General features: G+C 34.7%; 1 protein-coding gene across 1 annotated transcript; it reads left to right on the top strand.

Moving 5' to 3' along the window:
* The first annotated feature begins 11,025 nt into the window (after nt 1-11,025).
* On the top strand, nt 11,026-17,545 carry LOC142622737 (glutamate receptor 2.8-like). The gene is made up of 5 exons (XM_075796265.1): nt 11,026-11,143; nt 13,490-14,829; nt 15,286-15,598; nt 16,384-16,787; nt 16,904-17,545. Exons 1-5 carry the CDS (start codon nt 11,041-11,043, stop codon nt 17,534-17,536), a joined length of 2,793 nt encoding a protein of 930 aa, XP_075652380.1. The 5' UTR covers nt 11,026-11,040; the 3' UTR covers nt 17,537-17,545.
* The last annotated feature ends 2,356 nt before the right edge of the window (nt 17,546-19,901 follow it).

Here is a 19,901-nt window from a genome sequence, read left to right as displayed (position 1 = left end):
GCGGCAAAGGAGATGGATTGAGTTGTTGAAAGACTATGATTGTACAATACATTATCACCCTGGTAAAGCAAATGTGGTGGCTGATGCCTTGAGTAGAAAATCCTCTAGTAGGGTGGCAAGTATAATTTTGAGGAAAAGACCTTTCTTTGAAGAGTTGAAGGAGATTAATGTGGAGCTCCAATTTAATGAGTCAAGGGTACTTGTTGCTCATTTTCGAGTGCAACCTACTTTAGTTGGAAAGGTGAAGATTGCTCAAGGTTCTGATCCTAATTTGGTAAAGATTATGGAAGAGGTAAAGGAAGGTAATCGAGCTGAGTTTGAAGTTCAAGGAGATGGTGTTTTACGATTTAGAAATCGATTATGTGTTCCTAATAATGCTGAATTAAAAAGGGAAATTATGGAGGAGGCTCATAAATCTGCATACACTGTTCACCCAGGTAGCACCAAAATGTATCGAGATCTTAGAGAGGTGTATTGGTGGAATAATATGAAAAGGGAGATTGCAGATTTTGTATCTCGATGTTTAATTTGTCAGCAAGTTAAGGTTGAGCATCAAAGGCCTGCTGGGTTACTTCAACCTTTCAGTATTCCGGAGTGGAAGTGGGAACATATCTCTATGGACTTTGTGACTGGATTGCCTAAGTCAGTTAAGGGTCATGATGCTATATGGGTAATAGTGGATAGACTAACCAAGTCTTCCCATTTTCTACCAATCAAAACTACGTTTTCATTGGATAGATTGGCTCAATTATATGTTATGGAAATAGTGAGACTGCATGGAGTTCCTGTCTCTATAGTTTCTGATAGAGACCCTCGTTTCACCTCTAAGTTTTGGAACAGTTTACACAAGGCTATGGGAACCAAGTTAGATTTTAGTACAGCTTTTCATCCTCAAACGGATGGGCAATCAGAAAGAACTATACAGACACTTGAAGACATGCTAAGAGCCTGTGTGTTAGACTTGAAAGGTAGTTGGGAGACTCACTTGCCTTTAATTGAATTTGCTTATAATAACAGTTACCATTCCAGCATAGAGATGGCTCCTTTTGAGGCATTGTATGGTCGGAAGTGTAGGTCACCTATTTGTTGGAATGAAGTGGGTGAAAGGAAGTTGCTTGGTCCAGAACTAGTTCAAGTGACTACGGAAAAGATTCAGTTGATTCGTGAAAGACTTCTAGTCAAGCCAAAGTAGGCAAAAGAGTTATGCAGATAATAGAAGGCGAGACTTAGAATTTCAAGTTGGGGATCATGTAGTCTTAAAGGTGTCTCCATCGAAGGGTGTGATGAGGTTTGGGAAGAAAGGCAAGTTAAGTCAGAGGTATATTAGTCCTTTTGAGATCTTGGATAGAGTGGGCAACGTATCTTACAGGTTGGCATTGCCACCAGCTTTGTCACATATTCATAACGTATTCCATGTATCAGTGTTACGAAAGTACATGCCTGATCCATCACATGTTTTGGAGTATGAGCCGATCAATGTTAGAGAGGACTTGTCTTATGAAGAGCAATCGGTGCAGATTCTTGATAGGAAGGAGCAAGTGCTATGGTCAAGGAATATATCCTTAGTGAAGGTGTTGTGGAGAAATCATACAGTTCAAGAAGCGACATGGGAAAAAGAGGAAGACATGAAAGAAAAATACCCCTATCTATTTTCTAATTGAGGTACATCAAGTTTAGGGGACTAAACTTATTTTTAAGAGGGGAAGAGTGTAATACCCCACATAATTTTTTTGTTATTTTAGAGTTTTCTTTAAAATATAATTGTTGGGCTATAGGCTTTCTTTTAATCCGTTATCGTGTTCACTACCCACTAAGCCCACATCTAATAATACAAAGCTACAGAATAGGAATAGATAGAGTGCTTTTATCTAAGGCTCAAGAGGCTAAGAGGTGTTTTCCCTTGGAGTTAGAACACGTACAATTGAAGAGACAATCAGATTGTTCAAGGTAAGATTTCTCTCAATTAGAAACAAGAAAAATTAGAATTTTATTAGGTTATTTAGAAATTTGATTTTGATCCTAAAATTTATATTCTAACGTTTAGATTTTTTGTTGGATTAGATATTAGATTTGAGCCAGTGGGATTTCACGAATCAATATTTTTTTTGTTTAAGTCTTCCATTGGATCTGTACATATAATCCTAGATTGAAGTCAAATAATTCGGCCCTCCTTCTTTCATTGAATTGGTATATATATATATATATATAATGGTTAAAGAAGGTTAAAGAAGAAGTCAAAGAAGGGGCTACGTTGGATTTGTGTATATATATATAAAGGTTAAAGAAGAAGTCAAAGAAAGTGGCTATTGTTCTTCTTGAATTTGTGTATATATATATTGGTTGAAGAAGAAGTCAAAGAAGGTGGCTATTGATCTTTAGTTGGATTTGTATATATATATATATATATATATATATATATATATATATATATATATATATATATATATATATATATATATAATGAATAGAAGAAGTCAAATATTTTCGGCTGTGGTTTCTTTGCCTCTGGGACTTATGCTATGCCGTGTTATATATATATATACATATTAGGATATTAGGATAGTTGTAAAGTTTTCTATGGTAGATATATATATAATATGGCTTGGTTGGGGTTATGTATATTAACTTAAACTCAAAAACTTTAGCTGCTGCCTCTGGGTTCTGATATATTACTTTGCATTAGTGCTATCATTAGTTCAGCAAAGTATTTTACTAGTGAGTCAATTCTTATAGTTTAGTAAAATTTATATTTCGTAGAGGATATTGAGTAATTTTCATAATTGATTATAGGTCCGATTTAAGAGTGTCTTGAGGCTCTTTGGAGATTATTTTGGCTGGACTTTCAGAGTGATTTGAGTGCGGTAAGTAATTATGCATAATATACACAAGTTTTGTTCTTTAGGTTCTTAGAAATTAAAGATTTTCAAAGTTATATTTTTAAGCTTACATTTTTTTAAAAGTTTATCAAAAAGCATTTTTACACTATTGAAAGAGAAATTTTAATTGACTTTTAAATAATGTTTTAAAATAAATTTCGAATTTTAAATAACGTTTTGAATGTCCAAAACCCATTTAAAAGATGATTTTTAACTAAACTATTTTCTGAAAATAATTGAGTTTCAAAGTAAGTTTTCTAGAAAGATTTTTGTTCTTTAAATTGTTTCAAACCAAGTGATTTCGAAATCATATTCTTGTTTTTCAAATGGTATTTAAGACGTTCCTTTTAGCAAACTGGATTTTCAAACTTATTCAAGAATTGTAAAAATACTTATATAAACTCTTCAGTTCCTATTCGTTCCCTAAGAGAGTCAAGCATCTTTTGATTTATGTTTCAATTTGATATTGTGATATTCAATATATCTTTATTGTTGGAACAATTGTTAATATTGAGAAAATTATTATATGTTGTATAAACTTTATTGTTTGTGATATGTGACTCAAAATGAGTGTTTTTAGAATTGATCAGATATATGTGTAAATCCGCTATAGATCAGGATTGTATGTGAGAATATGTGTTGATCCCTCACCACAGGGGTTAGATGTTGGTATCCGCTCGTGATTGTATGAGAATATGTGATGTGTATATGTGACACTGTGCTCTGATCAATTATTTGTATGTGTTTCCAAAAGACTTTAAGATATGATTATATGTGTATTAAGTGATTCTTTACATGTTTTGAAAACTATATTGGATATTTTGAGTGAATTTGTGAAATCAAACTCGTGCTTTGCTTGACTCTATTCCGTTGTGTATTCTGTATAATTACTTACTAGATGTGTGGCTCACCCCATCAATTAATATTTTCAGATTAAAGTATAGTTGGGAATTAGAACCTTTGGACTGCTTGTGAGGTGCAAGGTAGAGCGTGGAAGTTGTAGGCGGCTTCAGTGTTACTTGAAGACTCATTAAATTTTAGTTACCTTTGTTTTGTAGTTCACATTTTATATAATGGAGTTTAACTTCAATTTGTGGAGTTTTGAAAAGATTATTAGTTATTATTATTTTTATTTTCCGCTTAGACTTCACAATATTTTGGAGATTATTATAAATTGTGGATTTTGTTTATTATAAGAGGTTTATCAGAAGCATTGTTTATTTGGAGTTTTATTGAATTAAGTTTAAATAAATTATGTTTATTGAGCTTAGTAAGGTTAGCAAGTTAATCAGGTATCTAAATTCATGTTTCATGGATTTGGGTCATGACAACGACTCATCCAATGGGCAATTGAATTGGGCTAATTCGACATCGAATATCGGCCTTGAGAAGTAATCAAAGCCCAAGTACTGGTAGACTTCATCACATAATTCATCTACCCCAACAAGGAGGAAGAACTCCCCATTGAAACATGGATGGTCCAAACAGATGGGTTTGCCATTAAGAAAGTAGGAGGGGAAGAAGTAGTGCTCATATCTCCAGAAAGAGAAATATTGAAGTATGCAATTCTTAACAATGAATAATGAGGCTGAGTATGAAGCATTGCTAACAGGATTAAGTCTAGCAAGAGCTCTCGAGCAAAGAATCTTATTGTCCAAGCTGATTCTTAGCTTATAATTGGATAGGCGAAGGGACATTATGAAGCCAAACAAGAGAGGATGCAGAAGTACCTGAAGATCGTCCAACAACTCTTGCAGCACTTTGACAACCTAGACTTTGTGCAAATCCCTCGGGCTAAAAATGCAATAGCTGACTTCCTAGCAAGATTGGCCTTGTCAGACGACTAAAATGCGCCCTCCAAACTATGTATAGAGATAAAGGGGCAACCAAGTACAAAAGGTTAGTAGGTTATGAAGATAAAAGAACAACACGAGTGGATGACTCCCATCGTCCGATATTTGAAAGAAGGATGGCTCCCAGAAGATAAAATGGAAGTAAGAAAGATATAGATCAGAGCAGCTTGCTTCATCATTATTGATGATGTACTAGATTATGTGCTCTGCGAGATAAAGGAATTTGTGGAAATCATGTTGGAGTAAGGTCTTTAGCAAGAAAAGCACTCAGAGCTAGATACTACTGGCTAACTTTACAAAAGAATGCACACGACCTCGTCAGAGCATGCGATAAGTGTCAACGCATTGTAAATGTCCAAACATGACCAGGAGAAACAATGACACCTATATCATCACCATGGCCCTTCGCCTAATGGGGGATTGACATTATGGGCCCATTCCCTTTAGGGTAAAAGCAACTCAAATTTTTTATCATCGCAATTGATTACTTTACGAAACGGGTAGAAGCAGAACTAGTAACAACGATAACAGAGGCTAAGATCACCAGCTTTGTGTGGAAGAACATCATCTGCAGGTTTGGAGTCCCACGCGTCTTAATATTGGACAATGGAAAGCAGTTTGACAATCCTAAGTTTCAAAAATTTTGCCAAGACTTAGGAATCAAGAACCACTACTCTTCTCCAAGACACCCTCAAGCTAATGGTCAAATAGAAGTGATGAACAGAAGCCTGCTTAAAATTATCAAAACTCAGCTTAAGGGGGCAAAGGGGGCATGGTCTGAAGAATTACCAAATGTCCTTTGGGCATATAGGACAACCACAAGAGTTCCAACAGGAGAAACGTCATTCAGACTGACATTTGGCACTAAAACCGTCATACCAGTAGAAGTGGGATTGACGAGCCTCCGAGACAAAACTCATGAAGGTCAAAAGAACCAGTAGGAGCTTAACAACAACTTAGATCTAATTGATGAAGTCAGAGAGGAAGCCATGAAGCAAATGGCCAAACATAAGGAAGCAATGGCCAAATACTACAATAGAAAAGTCAAGATAAGAAGGTTCAACACAGGAGACCTCGTCCTTAGGAAGATATCATAGGCAATGAAAGACCCATCCCAAGGAAAACTGGGACTAGCCTGGGAAGGCCCCTATGATCTGTCACTCTAGAGAAGGCTCCTACTACCTAAAGTTTTTAGATGGCCTGGAATTGCCTCAACTATGGAACATAGAACATTTGAAGAAGTACTACTAGTAAGGAATCTTTTACATTTCAAGTTGCCCAATCTTCATCTTAGTATGTATGTTAGTTATTACTTTCGTCATTCATAGATCAATAATACACGAAAGCATTTTCCATGCGTATTCATCGATGATTATTTATGAGTTATTTACCAGCGAAAGCATATGTAATATTTAGGGGGTCATTCTTGGGAGACGTCCTAAGAATCTCCGTCATTATCACTCCAAATCAAGAGTTGTTTATACACAGCCAACATTGTCTTAGCCATCAAAGTTGTTAATACACAACTATTAAAGTCGACTAAATCAAAAGTTGTTTAAACACAACTATTATGATCGTCATTCAAAAATTAATGAAGAAAAAAATGGTTAACCTAAAGACGCTCCAATAGCGTGACTTTAAGTCATACGTACAACGCAACATAGTCATTCAAACATGACTCAATAAAAAAGTTGTTTAAACACAACTAACATCGTCATTCAAACATGACTTAATAAAAAAAGCAGTTCAAATACAACTAAACATAAAAAAGTTGTTCAAACACAACTAAATATAAAAAAGTTATTCAAACACAACTAATATCGTCATTCAAACATGACTCAATAAAAAAAGTTGTTCAAACACAGCTAAACATAAAAAAAGTTTTTCAAACACAACTAATATAGTCATTCAAACATGACTCAATAAAAAAGTTGTTCAAACACAACTAACTTCTTCATTCAAATATGACTCAATAAAAAAAGCTGTTCAAACACAGTTAAACATAAAAAAAATTGTTCAAACACAACTAATATTGTCATTCAAACACGACTCAATAAAAAAAGATGTTCAAACACAACTAACTTCTTCATTCAAATATGACTCAATAAAAAAAGCTGTTCAAACACAGTTAAACATAAAAAAAATTGTTCAAACACAACTAATATTGTCATTCAAACACGACTCAATAAAAAAAGATGTTCAAACACAACTAAACATAAAAAAGTTGTTCAAACACGACTAATATCGTCATTTAAATATGACTCAATAAAAAAGCTGTTCAAACACGACTAATATCGTCATTTAAACATGACTCAATAAAAAAGCTGTTCAAATAGAGTTAAACATAAAAATTTGTTCAAACACAACTAATATCGTCATTCAAACATAACTCAATAAAAAAACTGTTTAAACACAGCTAAACATAAAAAAGTTGTTCAAACACAACTATTATCGTCATTCAAACATGACTTAATAAAAAAGATGTTCAAACATAGCTGAATGTCAAAAATTTGTTCAAACACAACTATTATCGTCATTCAAACGTGACTCAATAAAAAAGCTGTTCAAACACAGCTGAACGTAAAAAAGTTGTTATCATCGTCTTTAAAATATGACTTAATGAAAGGTTGTCCAAACACAACCGAGCATGAAAAAGTTGTTCAACACAACTAAAGCATGAAGTTAACCACCATTGTCATTTGAACACAAATAAGATTTACTTATAAAAAGCTATATGCTAGCAGTTCATAAAAGGAGTTGTCATTTTCCAAAAGAAAGTGCATGCCCAAAACACACTGGCCCAAAGAAATTGTTCGGAAGAAGTGCTCGAAACAACGAGCCCATAAAAGACATTGTTTTCGTCTTACTAAAAAAAAAATAGAAAGAAGAAAATAAATCACTGCTCCTTAGGAGTTGACGGAGCCAGATCTATAGGAGCTATGGTCGTGACCTCTTCCATCACATCAATTATAGTCGTGGCCTCTTCCATCACATTCTCAACTGTAGCATTGGAAGGACAATAAGCTAGTAGTTCCTTCTCAACCTCACCCATGACAATACTAGAAATGTCCAAATTTGGGTGATGCTTCGCAATCCATTTTGTAAAAGAGCTCAAAGCCTTCCACATAATACTCACACAGGCCGTCTGGGTATGACTCGGATTCCTTGAACTCCTGCACTACTTCAAGTCTAGCTTTTTGCAACTTAAACTACTGATCACCTATCTGTTTATCCTCTAGATTGGAAAAATATTTATCTACCTAAAGGCTCTTTTCCAGAGTCGTCACATTCTCTTTATCATTCTCGGCTTCAATAGCGAGGATAGCAACCTTATTCTTAAGTGCCTCGTTCTCAACAGAGAGCGATTTGACCACAGGCTCGGCAATAGCTACCCTCTTCTCAAAATCCAAGAGTTTCCCCGAGTTGAATAGAGACTCCCCCAAAGCCTTTAAGGAAAACAAAAAGGATTCTAGTCAAAACAAAGCGAAAGGAAAAATCCTAGACCAAAAGAGATAACCCACATTATCAAAAATCCTAGACCAAAAATCCAAGCTTCTAGATATGAGATGACATCACCTCACTAGACAACTTTGCCATCAAAGGGTTTAAGTCGTCCACGGAGAGTGCCTTGTGTGCCTTCAGGGCAGCAGCATCAGCATCATCCCAGAAACTTGGGAGAAAAGGCTTGCTAGCAACCTTCTTCTTCTTGGTTCCCTCCTCTACGGAAGCAATCACCTCCAGAGACGAGGTAGGGGAGGCGGGACGCTTAATAGGTGAATGTGCAAAGGGAGGAGTCACCACAGGGTCGTCCTTAGAAGCATAGCCCACCTTCAAACGCTTCCTCAATAGGAGGTCACTAACGAGGCCACCTCTTGCCTTCTTTTCCTAAGCTTCAGCCAACTTTTGTTTATTGAATTTGGTTGTCATTCCTGAAAGGAAGGAGAAACTATATAAAAAAAAGAAGAAGAAGAAGAAGAAGGAACACTCACTCTTCTTCACAACTTCGAGGTTTTTCCGAACCTTACTTGACGGTTCTAGACCCAAAAAGTGAAGGAATAGCGATTGGGGAGAAATGAGCTCGTCAAAATCTTTGACGGTCTCCAAGTATTCTTTCACCTTCTTAACACGACCGTGATATCTCTTTTTCAGATGAGGGCATTGAGGAACCGTAAAAAGCAAGTATGTCATATATCATCATCACTCACAAAGAATAAATAAAGAACATAAAGAATAGACAACAAATGACGATATGCCAAGAACTAGGTACTAATTATGCCAGGGCAAGGTGCAAATACGTAAAAAGTTTCCTAACAAAGGGATGAACGGGAAGATGAAGACCACTGACAAATCTGCTTTGTAGAAATAGACTTCATCAGAATATGAGTGACAGACCTTATCCTCGTCACTTGGAATCCTTATTCTAACTGAATTAGGAAATTGAAACCTATCCCTGATTCGCTTCTCATCTTTCTCTGAGAAGGCACATTGGATGTTCTAAGCTTTATAGGGAGTAGAAAGGGAAGTAACCTCGGGAATCTCGTGATTATCAAACAAAGATAATCCTGTTTCCAGCTCACTAGACCTAACCTCCCCAGACATTTTTAAAGACCTAACAACTCTAGCAGAACAAGAAACTACAGGAAATAAAGAGGAAACAAAAAACCTATACGGACAGTCCTCCCCCACAAAAAGACTAACCCCTTTAAGACACTTTCCCTCCACAATCTCAAGCAAGCAACTTAAGCGAGCAAAAAGAAAAGATGCTGAGGGACAATTGACCCATGGAAGAGCAAAAAAAGAAAGAGAAGCACAAGAAATTACCAGAGAACGTAGAACTAAAAATGAAAGCTTGAAGAAGAGAAAAACCCTAGAACGCCAACTGAACAAGGAAAGAAAACGAAGAAAAGGAAAAAGGAGGGAAAAATGCGAGATAAATGGCCAAAACGTGCGCGGGAAAATCGAGGAAAGTCTGCATGTCAGACACATGTTGACCGTACATGTGGCACTTAGCAGATCAAACATCAACTCGTCATAAATGCGTTGTACATGGAATACGAAGCATCAGACAGTTATGTTTTCATCTCATCTAATTGACGAAAATTTAAACAAGGGGGCAACTGATGAGTCAGAAATTTATGATTGTCATTAATCTGAGATCGTCATTAACCAAGGGAAGACGTTATGCATTTATTACGCTCATTAATGACAAAGTGTAACGGATGGAGTAACGGTCACAAAGTGAGCTGTGAACTTCAAACAAAGATTTTGTAATGCACTCGCCGTTGAGCATAAATATAGCAATTCATTGCCTATTAATGAGGCACGCAACTATAAAAAGAGAAGACAACAAAAGTTAAAGGGACACACAAAAATACTCTAGGAAAATCACTCTCCAGTCAATTATCTCTAAAATCCTTCTCCCTTACTGACTTAAGTATTGGAGGTGGTTTGGGCCGTTTGGCTAACGCCACACTGGCGTCATACTCTTCCACCTAGTTCATTTTTGTAGGTTTTCCTCCAACAGAGACAACCCCAATCATAGCTTCGTCCATCCACTACGACGAGGAGCTCAACTGTTGATTTTTTGCATCTACATGTTATTGTTACTGCAAAACTATATGTTTAGGAATGCATTCACTCTGGCTTAACTGCTGGGGGTATCTTGCTGATTTTGTACCAGAATTCTATGTTTTGTTACCACAAAACCATTGTCCAGATGTTTATTGCATTAATTTGAGATCCTTTTCTAAGTGTAATGATGGTTCCCTAATATAATTTATGCTGAATCTATTATATAGGAGCCTTGGGGGTGCTCATTTGACATGATGTTTCTTCCACTTTGCACCAATCTGTGAAATCCCCGACGATCATGCACGTCATGTTGCTAGAATTTCGGTATTAATTAGTTCCTTATGACTAAAATGTCAACTAGTATTGTTCAGTTGCAACTTGATTTTTTTTAGTGATAGCATAAAGTTTTCGGTAACCATTGTCATTATAGTATTGGTGTTAATAATAAATTTTACTTGTTATTTACTTGCTAAATTCTCCTTTCTTACACCACTTACTATGCCCTATTAATAAGGCCAAATCGATCTGACTTAAAACCATGAATCATAAAGCCACCAAGATATTCAAACGTAATCATGTTGAAGACCCCTGCCAGAATTGCTTTTCCTCTTTTCATCTTCATTATTCTTTCTAAAAGAAGTTTCTTGGCCAACGCACAAAACACGACAATCCCAGTAAATGTTGGTGTCATTCTTAACTTCGATACATTGAATGGGAAGCTGGGGTTCAGTTGCATCGACATGGCCCTTTCAGACTTCTATGCCTCTAATCCTTATTACAAAACTAGGCTGGTTATTAACTCCAGGGACTCCAAAAGTGATGTTGTTAGAGCAGCTGCTGCAGGTTCTCTCTCTCTCTCTCTCTCTCTCTCTCTCTCTCCATGAAATCTTCTGTTTTTTTTTTCTCCACTGACTAGTCACTTCTTGATGTTTTCTTCTTATTGGATTAATTGGAACCCCTATGGATTAATGAGATTAAAATTTATGAATATCTAAGAACTTAAGACTTTCTCACCTCAAGCACATTTTAGATAGAGCTTACGTTGTTTTTCTACTATCAAAGATTCAGAGAAGTACTATATCTGTAGGCGTTCATTGTCAATTGTCTTGTTGTATGGATGGGAGGACAGGATTTTTGGAAGTAAAAGTTGAGACTTCCCAGAATTAGAATATAGCAAGAACCTAAATAATTTTTAGGATAACGTCTAGTTATAAACATGTTTGAAGTTTTAAGCTTCAATACTAAAAAGGAAGATGATATGCGTCATTTTCTTGCAAAATTAGATGCACATAACTTACTTTTAGTTAATTGGATTAAGTGAGGCGAGTTGAAATTTATAGCTTAAAACGTGTTTCGGAGCCAAACTTTGTCCCTATGAGTAACCTAATATCTCTTTTTTGAAGAAAATTTTGGTACACCTGCGATTATACAATTCAACTAAATACCAAAAACTTTCTCAAAAAAAAAAAAAAACTACATACCAAAAGCGGAAAAACCAATATCATAAATTATTAAATTAGAAGATTGTTCTTGAAGTTGACCTAAATATTCGACTTGGTCATAGCATAAATTTAAGGTGATCGAGGGAAACCAGCTATGATCTCGAGGCTGAGACAACTACGAAAAAATAAGTAATAATTATAACAGTAAGTACATTCAGTTTTATAATGGACTTCAAAGAATCATCTGGCGAGAGACAAGTTGTAACAGAGATAAAGACAACTATATTGTGATACCCATCTCCTTCTCTTAACAAAGAAAACAAAACGCTTAACAGACAATCAATGCAATTCAGTTCCATGTTGCTGAATTTTAAAAATATTTAAAACCCAACTTAGAGAATTTGTATCAGATTGTATAAAATAGCATAAGGGTTAAAATATGCTGCAAAACCCAAAATTTTCTCACATCAGATTATGCATTCATTATGCAAAATAAAAATTTGTTATGGTGCTTGTGCAAATATACACAAGCATTGTAGCTTGTTATTTTAATTTTTATTCTTTATTTATGTTTTTTGAGAATAAAGGAAAATGATGAATGGTGGTTGTGTTGTGAGAGAGAAATGGTTAAACGATAAGAGAAATTGATATTTTAATTAAATAGAGTTTAGATTAATAGAGATAATATTAATTATGTGGGTGTTTGAAAAAGTAGTTAGATAAAATAAAAAATGTAAGTTTTTATTCTAAAACAGACAAAATAGTTTTTACACAAATTGATGTGAATGTTCCTATACTGTATTTCCAAATCTCTTACTCTTTTTTTTTTTTTTTTTTGAATTATAACATTTTTCTTATGTTTCCTTAGAATTTGAATTCTATCTTTCAAACTATAAATTAGAAGTAGCATGAAGAGTTCACATTTAAGATTATAGCCTATAAAGAACTTTAAAGAATCTTGATCTGATTTGAGTGTGCTAAAATTTTTAATTTAACTACTTTCTTTTCCTTTTTATTTTCTTCCTTGTTTTCTATATGAAAGGGAATGATGGGAGAGGTTATATTAGTGTTTATCCCACATCAGTTTTTTAGTTAGCATTTTTATTGTATTTGATTTGCAATAAAATTTTAAACCAATAAAATCAATTGAACTTTATCCTTTTTTAAAAAAAAAAAAGTAAATTGACTAATTGAATCATCCATTTTTTTTATATTATAACTTACTATATCATTGCCACAGCCCTCCAAAATTTTTTTGTTAAAATATAAAATATATAATCCTTTTCTACTTATTCAGTGATTCATAATGGGTTGATATCATTTGTTATAATCCAATTATACATTAACGACATCAGTATACTCATGTTTGAAGTATCTCTTAATTGTTTATATATATAATCATACAATTTTTTTTTTTAATGTTTTATGTTGATAAAATAAAGAAAAAGAGAAAATAGGAATAATCTGTATACTTCTGCGTATCTGCACTTGTAAAATAGACATCTTTTATATTCAGGCATGAGAGTGTTAAACAAGTAATAGGTGTGCACAAAGTAAAGTATTGTATTAGAAAAGTAAAATGGGTTTAAGCCCATTTTAGAAGGTGATGTTAATCATATTATCACATTCTAATTGCTAAAGTTTTCCATTGTTTAGTACTAAATTTTATCTTAATTTTTTTAAACTTCGTTTTATTTTGAGGCTAAATGGACAATAAATCAAATTTATCTTTGTTTTTGGAACATAGCTCTAGACCTAATTAGAAATGTAAAAGTGCAAGCCATCATAGGTCCACAAAACTCAATGCAAGCCAACTTTGTGATTGATCTCGGTGAGAAAGCCCAGGTACCCATTGTATCATTTTCGGCAACAAGCCCTTCTCTTACCTCCCTTCGGAGTCCATACTTTTTTCAAGTAGCTCAAAATGACACATCTCAAGTGAAAGTTATAAGTGCAATTGTTCAGGCCTTTGGATGGAGAGAGGCCGTGCCAATCTATGTAGACAATGAATTCGGGGAAGGTATGATACCCTTCTTGGTTGATGCCTTGCAAAATGTTGATGCGCGTGTCCCTTATCGAAGTCCCATTCCTCCATTGGCCTCAGATGACGAAATTGGTGAAGAACTTTATAAGTTAATGACAATGCAAACAAGAGTCTTTATTGTGCACATGTCAACCAATCTCAGTTCTAGGCTTTTCAACAAGGCAAAAGAGATTGGAATGATGAGTGAAGGTTATGTTTGGATAACAACCAATGTGATAACCAACTCTTTAAGTTTGATAGAACGATCAGTCCTCAACTCAATGCAAGGGGTATTGGGTGTAAAGACTTATCTTCCAGAAACTAAAGAGCTTGAAAATTTTACAGCTCGATGGAAAAGGAAATTCCAAGCAGACAATCTAGCCATTTTGAATACTGAATTGACTGTTATAGGACTATGGGCCTACGATGCTGCTTCAGCACTAGCGAGGGCAGTAGAGAAGGTTGGGACCGCAAACTTTTACTTTGAAAAGACAAATGCTTCAAGCAACTTAACTGAACTTGAAGCTATTGGGGTCTCTCAAAATGGTCCAAAACTTCGTGAAGCATTATTGGGTATCAAATTTAAAGGCCTAGCAGGAGATTTCAATCTTGTTAATGGGCAATCACAATCATCAACTTTCAATATAATTAATGTGAATGGTAATGGAGAAAGAGGGGTTGCATTCTGGACTCCGAAAAATGGACTTACAAGGAATAAATTGAATTCGAGGAACTCAAGCACATACTCTACTTCAATGAAAAATCTAGGACCTATTATATGGCCAGGTGATTCAATTGTCGTTCCAAAAGGTTGGGAGGTTCCAACAAATGGGAAAAAGTTGAAAATAGGAGTTCCAATGAAGGATGGTTTTACTGAATTTGTTAAGGTGACATATGATCCTAGCAACAACAGAGCACAGGTAACAGGCTACTGCATAGAAGTCTTCAACGCTGTCATGGAAACATTACCATATGCCGTTAGCTACGAATTCATTCCCTTTGCAAATTCAAGTGGTGGAAGCGCTGGTAGTTATGATGATATGGTCTACCAAGTATACCTTGGGGTCGGTAAAAATCTTCATCTTATTATATTTTAATTAGATGTAAATTTTGAAAATTTAATCGTTGTATTACATGTTCTTATTATAACTGTTATACTTACAAAATTTTAAGAAAATCAAAAATCAATATCTATGTCATCAATTAAATATTTAAATTTCAAGTTTTTGTGATTTAACATTATTGCATATTATTGTTCGAATAGTAAACATCTGATTTGAATAAATTTTGATATCTATACTAAGAATATAAAGAACATGCATTTTTAATGTTAGATTTTCAAAATTCACATTCAGTAAAGGATACAGGAGTAGTTTCAAGGATTTCTCTCCAAACTAAGAAATCTTGTCCAGAATTGCTTATGCTATTCAATAAGAAATTAACTGAAAATTCTGCTACTGTACTACTAAAGCTATCATACTAATGAAAATGTTCTAAGTAATTAATATTTTACTTGACAGAATTTTGATGCTGTGGTAGGAGATACAACCATCATAGCAAACAGGTCTAACTTTGTTGACTTCACATTGCCATACACGGAATCTGGAGTATCCTTAGTAGTGCCAATCAAGGACAGTGGGAACAAAAATGCTTGGGTGTTTTTGAAGCCTTTAAGTTGGGACCTTTGGATGACAAGCGGGTGTTTCTTCATCTTCATCGGCTTTATAGTCTGGGTTCTTGAACACCGAATAAACGATGATTTTCGGGGACCTCCCTCACATCAAATTGGGACAAGCTTATGGTACTCTTTCTCTACCATGGTGTTTGCACAACGTAAGTTTTTGTCATAACTCTAGAAACTTATTTCACATAGACAAGCACCTCTGCAATACACAAACACCATCTTGGTCCAAGTGCTCTCAAACTACCACACAATGCTTAGTTAAAGTCTTTGTAGGCTTAATGCACTTCTTTGCTAGTCTTCTAATTGATAGGATTCCGAACCAATAAAGAAACCTTTAAAATTCTCACATCATGCATGGGACTCAATAGCTTGTAATCTATATTACAACAAAAACAATACTCTTCCACTTCTTTGTTTTTTTAAGGGAGAGTTTCAAGTTTCAATCTATGACGTTCACTCCTGATAATTGTCTTCTATCAATAGACCAAGATACTAATTGGTTCCAAAACCAACGGAGAAACCCTCTAAGTTATTGCTTCATTGACTGGAGTTAATGACTTCTAACTTGTATTAATACAGACATAATTTTCCATCAAACTAAGAGAAAGGCTAGTCCAACAAAACTACTCAAATGAATATTCACTTGTACATATAGTTAAATAAATTATTTAAAAATCATATGACTTGGTAAAATAATTTAATAAATTATCTACAAAAGTAAATGTGTATGGTCATTTCAATTACCAAGATCTACTTCAATACAATTTAGAGTAAAACTTTGTCTATATTACTACTGAAGATTCCTTGAATTCTCTATCATAAGTTAAAAAGATAATAATATATTTGAATGATTTACATCTCAAATATTACAAAAGCTTGTTATTTATGATGCAATTACATTATCTTCTAGAAATCTTTTCAATTTAATTTACAGGGGAGACAGTGGTAAGCAACTTGGCAAGGTTTGTGGTGGTCATATGGATTTTTGTGGTGCTTATACTCACTCAAAGTTACACTGCAAGTTTAACATCACTCTTAACAGTTCAACAACTGCAACCGACTGTTATTGATATTAACCAACTTATTAAGAATGGGGAGTATGTTGGCTACAAAGAAGGATCTTTTGTTTTGGGAATCTTACAAGATTTGAAGTTTGATAAAACTAAACTTAAGGCATATGATTCTGCAGAGGAATGTGATGAACTTTTGTCAAAAGGAGGTGCAAATGGAGGTATAGATGCAGCTATTTTTGAAATTCCTTACATGAAACTTTTTCTCGGTCAATATTGCAAGTATACCATGGTTGAATCAATATTCAAAACTGATGGTTTTGGCTTTGTAAGCTCTCTCTCTCTCTCTCTCTCTCTCTCTCTCTCTCTCTCTCACATATGTGTCCGTGTGTGCGCTTAAGTAAGTGTATAGTTTCTCATATTGATTTTTTTAATGACTTGCAGGTCTTCCCAATAGGTTCGCCTCTAGTATCTGATGTGTCAAGGGCAGTCTTAAATGTAACAGAAGGAGAGAAAATGAAAGAGATTGAGAATGCATGGCTAGAAAAACAAAACAATTGTACAAACTCTAATAACCAAGTTTCTTCTGCTAGTCTTAGCCTTGCTAGCTTTTGGGGCCTATTTCTCATTGCTGGGGTTGCTTCCTTATTAGCTCTCACCATCTCCATGTCTATGTTCCTTTACAAGGAAAGGCAACAAATCTTGATCCACTTTCATTCAGAAGGCTCAATATGGAGAAGAATTCATAATACCTTAAGAATCTTTGATAGAAAAGACCTCAATTCCCATACTTTTAGAAAGAGAGCATTACAAGACGGAAGTGGCATTAATAGTGTTCATGTTATAGGAGCAAGTGAAGCCTCACCAAATAGTAACTACCTGCAAAGTCCATCAAGCTATTCAACACAGGGTGAACCCCCCTTTGCTTGTCGTGGAGCTTCAGAAACGCCTCCTAGAGAATATGGTGATCCCAGTCCAAATAGTGAAGCATCTCAATTAGCGCTGGCTATTGAGCTAATGAGCTGCCCAAATCTAGAGGGAACAATAACCTTAGAAATAGCTCATGAAAATTGTTGATATGCATTTTAGTAATATTTTAGAAAAACAATGTCATTTGTATCATACCTTCGCTTAAGGGTATAATATAAGAAAAATTATCTTATGAGACAATTTTATAAAACATCTCTCTCACCACATGTGTGGGTCTCACACATGTAGATCACACATATTGTAAGAGAAGATACTTTTTTTTCATAGTATAGTGGTAGAAAACTAAAGAAATTCATGTGTAATTCCATTCATAAGCCTAATTCAAATTATACTTATGAAACTTATGTTTTGACATTTCCTAATGTGTATTGACCACCAAACTATCTCTCAATCTACTAATACATTAATTTTTCACCTTAATTGTAATTGTTAGGTTCTAAGACCTTAGAGACTAATGTATTAGAACTTCAATATGTATTGTGTTGACAAACCATGATCAAAACATAGAGTCTAGGTTTAGACTTAATCAAAGTGTGTTTAATTGTAAAATTGAAATCAAGTGATTGCAGGATTTATTGGACAAAATCTACAAGGCTCGATCGATTGAACATTAGACTCAATCGATCGAACCACTTGTAGATTTATTTTTCTACAGAAATTTCAATTCAGCCCAAGCCCGTTTGACGTGTAGGGTTAAGTGTTTTACTTCACATATAAAAGAAAAAACTCTATCTACGTTTTAGAGGTCTTTTAAGTGTTGTGTGTTGAATCTTTTGTGAGATCTAGAGGTGTTTACCTTCATATACACACATAGGATTATCAAGATCAAGATTCGCATCAAGAGCTTGATGATTGCTTCAGTTGCTGCTTAAAGAAGATCCGAAACCTTTAAGTGGAGTCTCAAAGCCACAAGTAGGTGAACTTGTGGTTGCAATAGATCAAGGAAAGAAGTAGTTGTGAACTCGGAACTGTCACGTGGTTGTGGTAGTAAGTTTTCTACACAATGTAGCAATAGGATGTTAGTAGTCTAAGTTCTATTGTAAAAACTTTAATTCTTTCACAGTGGATCTGTTTTTTACCTTAATGATAGCTAGGTTAAATCCTCCCTAGGTTTTTTATCGGTTAGGTTTTCCAGGGTTATCATATCATTGTGTTCTTTATATTTTTGCATTATTTACATGATATGATTTGAATTTGTTAATCTAGAATTGATTAATTTATCTAAGTAATCAATTGACTAAATAACTAGGTTAAAAAACTTGTATTTAAGGGGTCTAAAAAATTTACAAGTGGTATCAGAGCGGGTTAGCTCTAGTGTTTAAATTTTTTAATCTAAGACTTGATCTTTAACCCCTATTGTCATGGAACACGGTCACTCTCTTGTGATCCTACCTCACTTTGATGGGAACAACTATGCCTCATGGAAAGTAAGGATGAAAGCATTCTTGAAATCTATTGATGAGAGCGTTTGGAACTCCATTGAATACGGATGGAAGAAATTGACTACTCCTGTAAGCGAGTGGTCAACTTCTCAAAAAGAAGCAGCCGCTTTTAATAGTAAAGCCATGAATGCTATTTTTTATACTGTTTTTATGGAGGAATTCAAGAGAATCTCAAATGTTGAAGTTGCTTATACTACATGAAATATTCTCCAAACTGTGCATGAAGGCACAAAGGTAGCTAAGATTAATAAATTGCAACAGTTAGCTACTAGATTTGAAAGCATTAGAATGTTTGATGATGAATGTTTTTATAAATTCTATGCTAAACTTAATGATATTGTTAACTCTGCTTATAATTTGGGTGAAATTTATGATCAACCTAAGATTGTTAGGAAGATACTTAGATCCTTGACTAAGGACTTTAGACCCAAAGTGACTACCATTACTAAAAGCAAGGATGTGGATCCATCCCTGTTGATAAGCTTGTAGGATCTCCCCAGTCCTATGAGTTAGACCTACCCAAGACAAACAAATCCAAATCAATGGCTTTTAAGTCAATTGATGACGTTGATGAGAATGAATTTGATGATGAATTCTCTTCTACAAAGATTGCATATCTTGCCAAGAACTTTAGAAACTTTCTTAGGAACAACAACAGAAGGGCAAGAGGTAAAAACAATGCTGAACCCAGAAACTTTAAGAGGAATGAACCAACTAAGGTTAATAATACTGATAAATCAAAAGAGAAAGTTGGTCAAACCTCTAGTAACTCTCTAGGTCAACAATGTTTTGGTTGTCAAGAGTATGGTTATGTGAAATCAGAATGTCCTACATTCTTAAGATCAAAGGGTAAAGCTATGGGTATAACCCTTAGTGATGATGAATTTTCTGATCACGAGTCTGGTAATGATGAAGATAAAACTTCAATGCTTTCACAGCTACTACTGTAGTTGATGAAAGTGTTGTCTTTGAAGAGAACCCTTTTGATGGGGAACTCTTTGAATATGCTG

The sequence above is a fragment of the Castanea sativa genome, chromosome 1, assembly GCF_040712315.1.
Source record: "Castanea sativa cultivar Marrone di Chiusa Pesio chromosome 1, ASM4071231v1".
NCBI classification, from domain to species: Eukaryota; Viridiplantae; Streptophyta; class Magnoliopsida; order Fagales; family Fagaceae; genus Castanea; species Castanea sativa.
This window is presented reverse-complemented; position numbering and strand designations above follow the sequence as displayed.

Excerpts from the sequence above, each read along its gene's own strand:
- LOC142622737 (XM_075796265.1), top strand. The coding sequence starts at position 11,041 with ATGGCCCTTTCAGACTTCTATGCCTCTAATCCTTATTACAAAACTAGG. Across the intron at positions 11,144-13,489 it reads TGTTAGAGCAGCTGCTGCAG|CTCTAGACCTAATTAGAAAT; the intron begins GTTCTCTCTCTC and ends TTTGGAACATAG. Across the intron at positions 16,788-16,903 it reads AAACTGATGGTTTTGGCTTT|GTCTTCCCAATAGGTTCGCC; the intron begins GTAAGCTCTCTC and ends AATGACTTGCAG.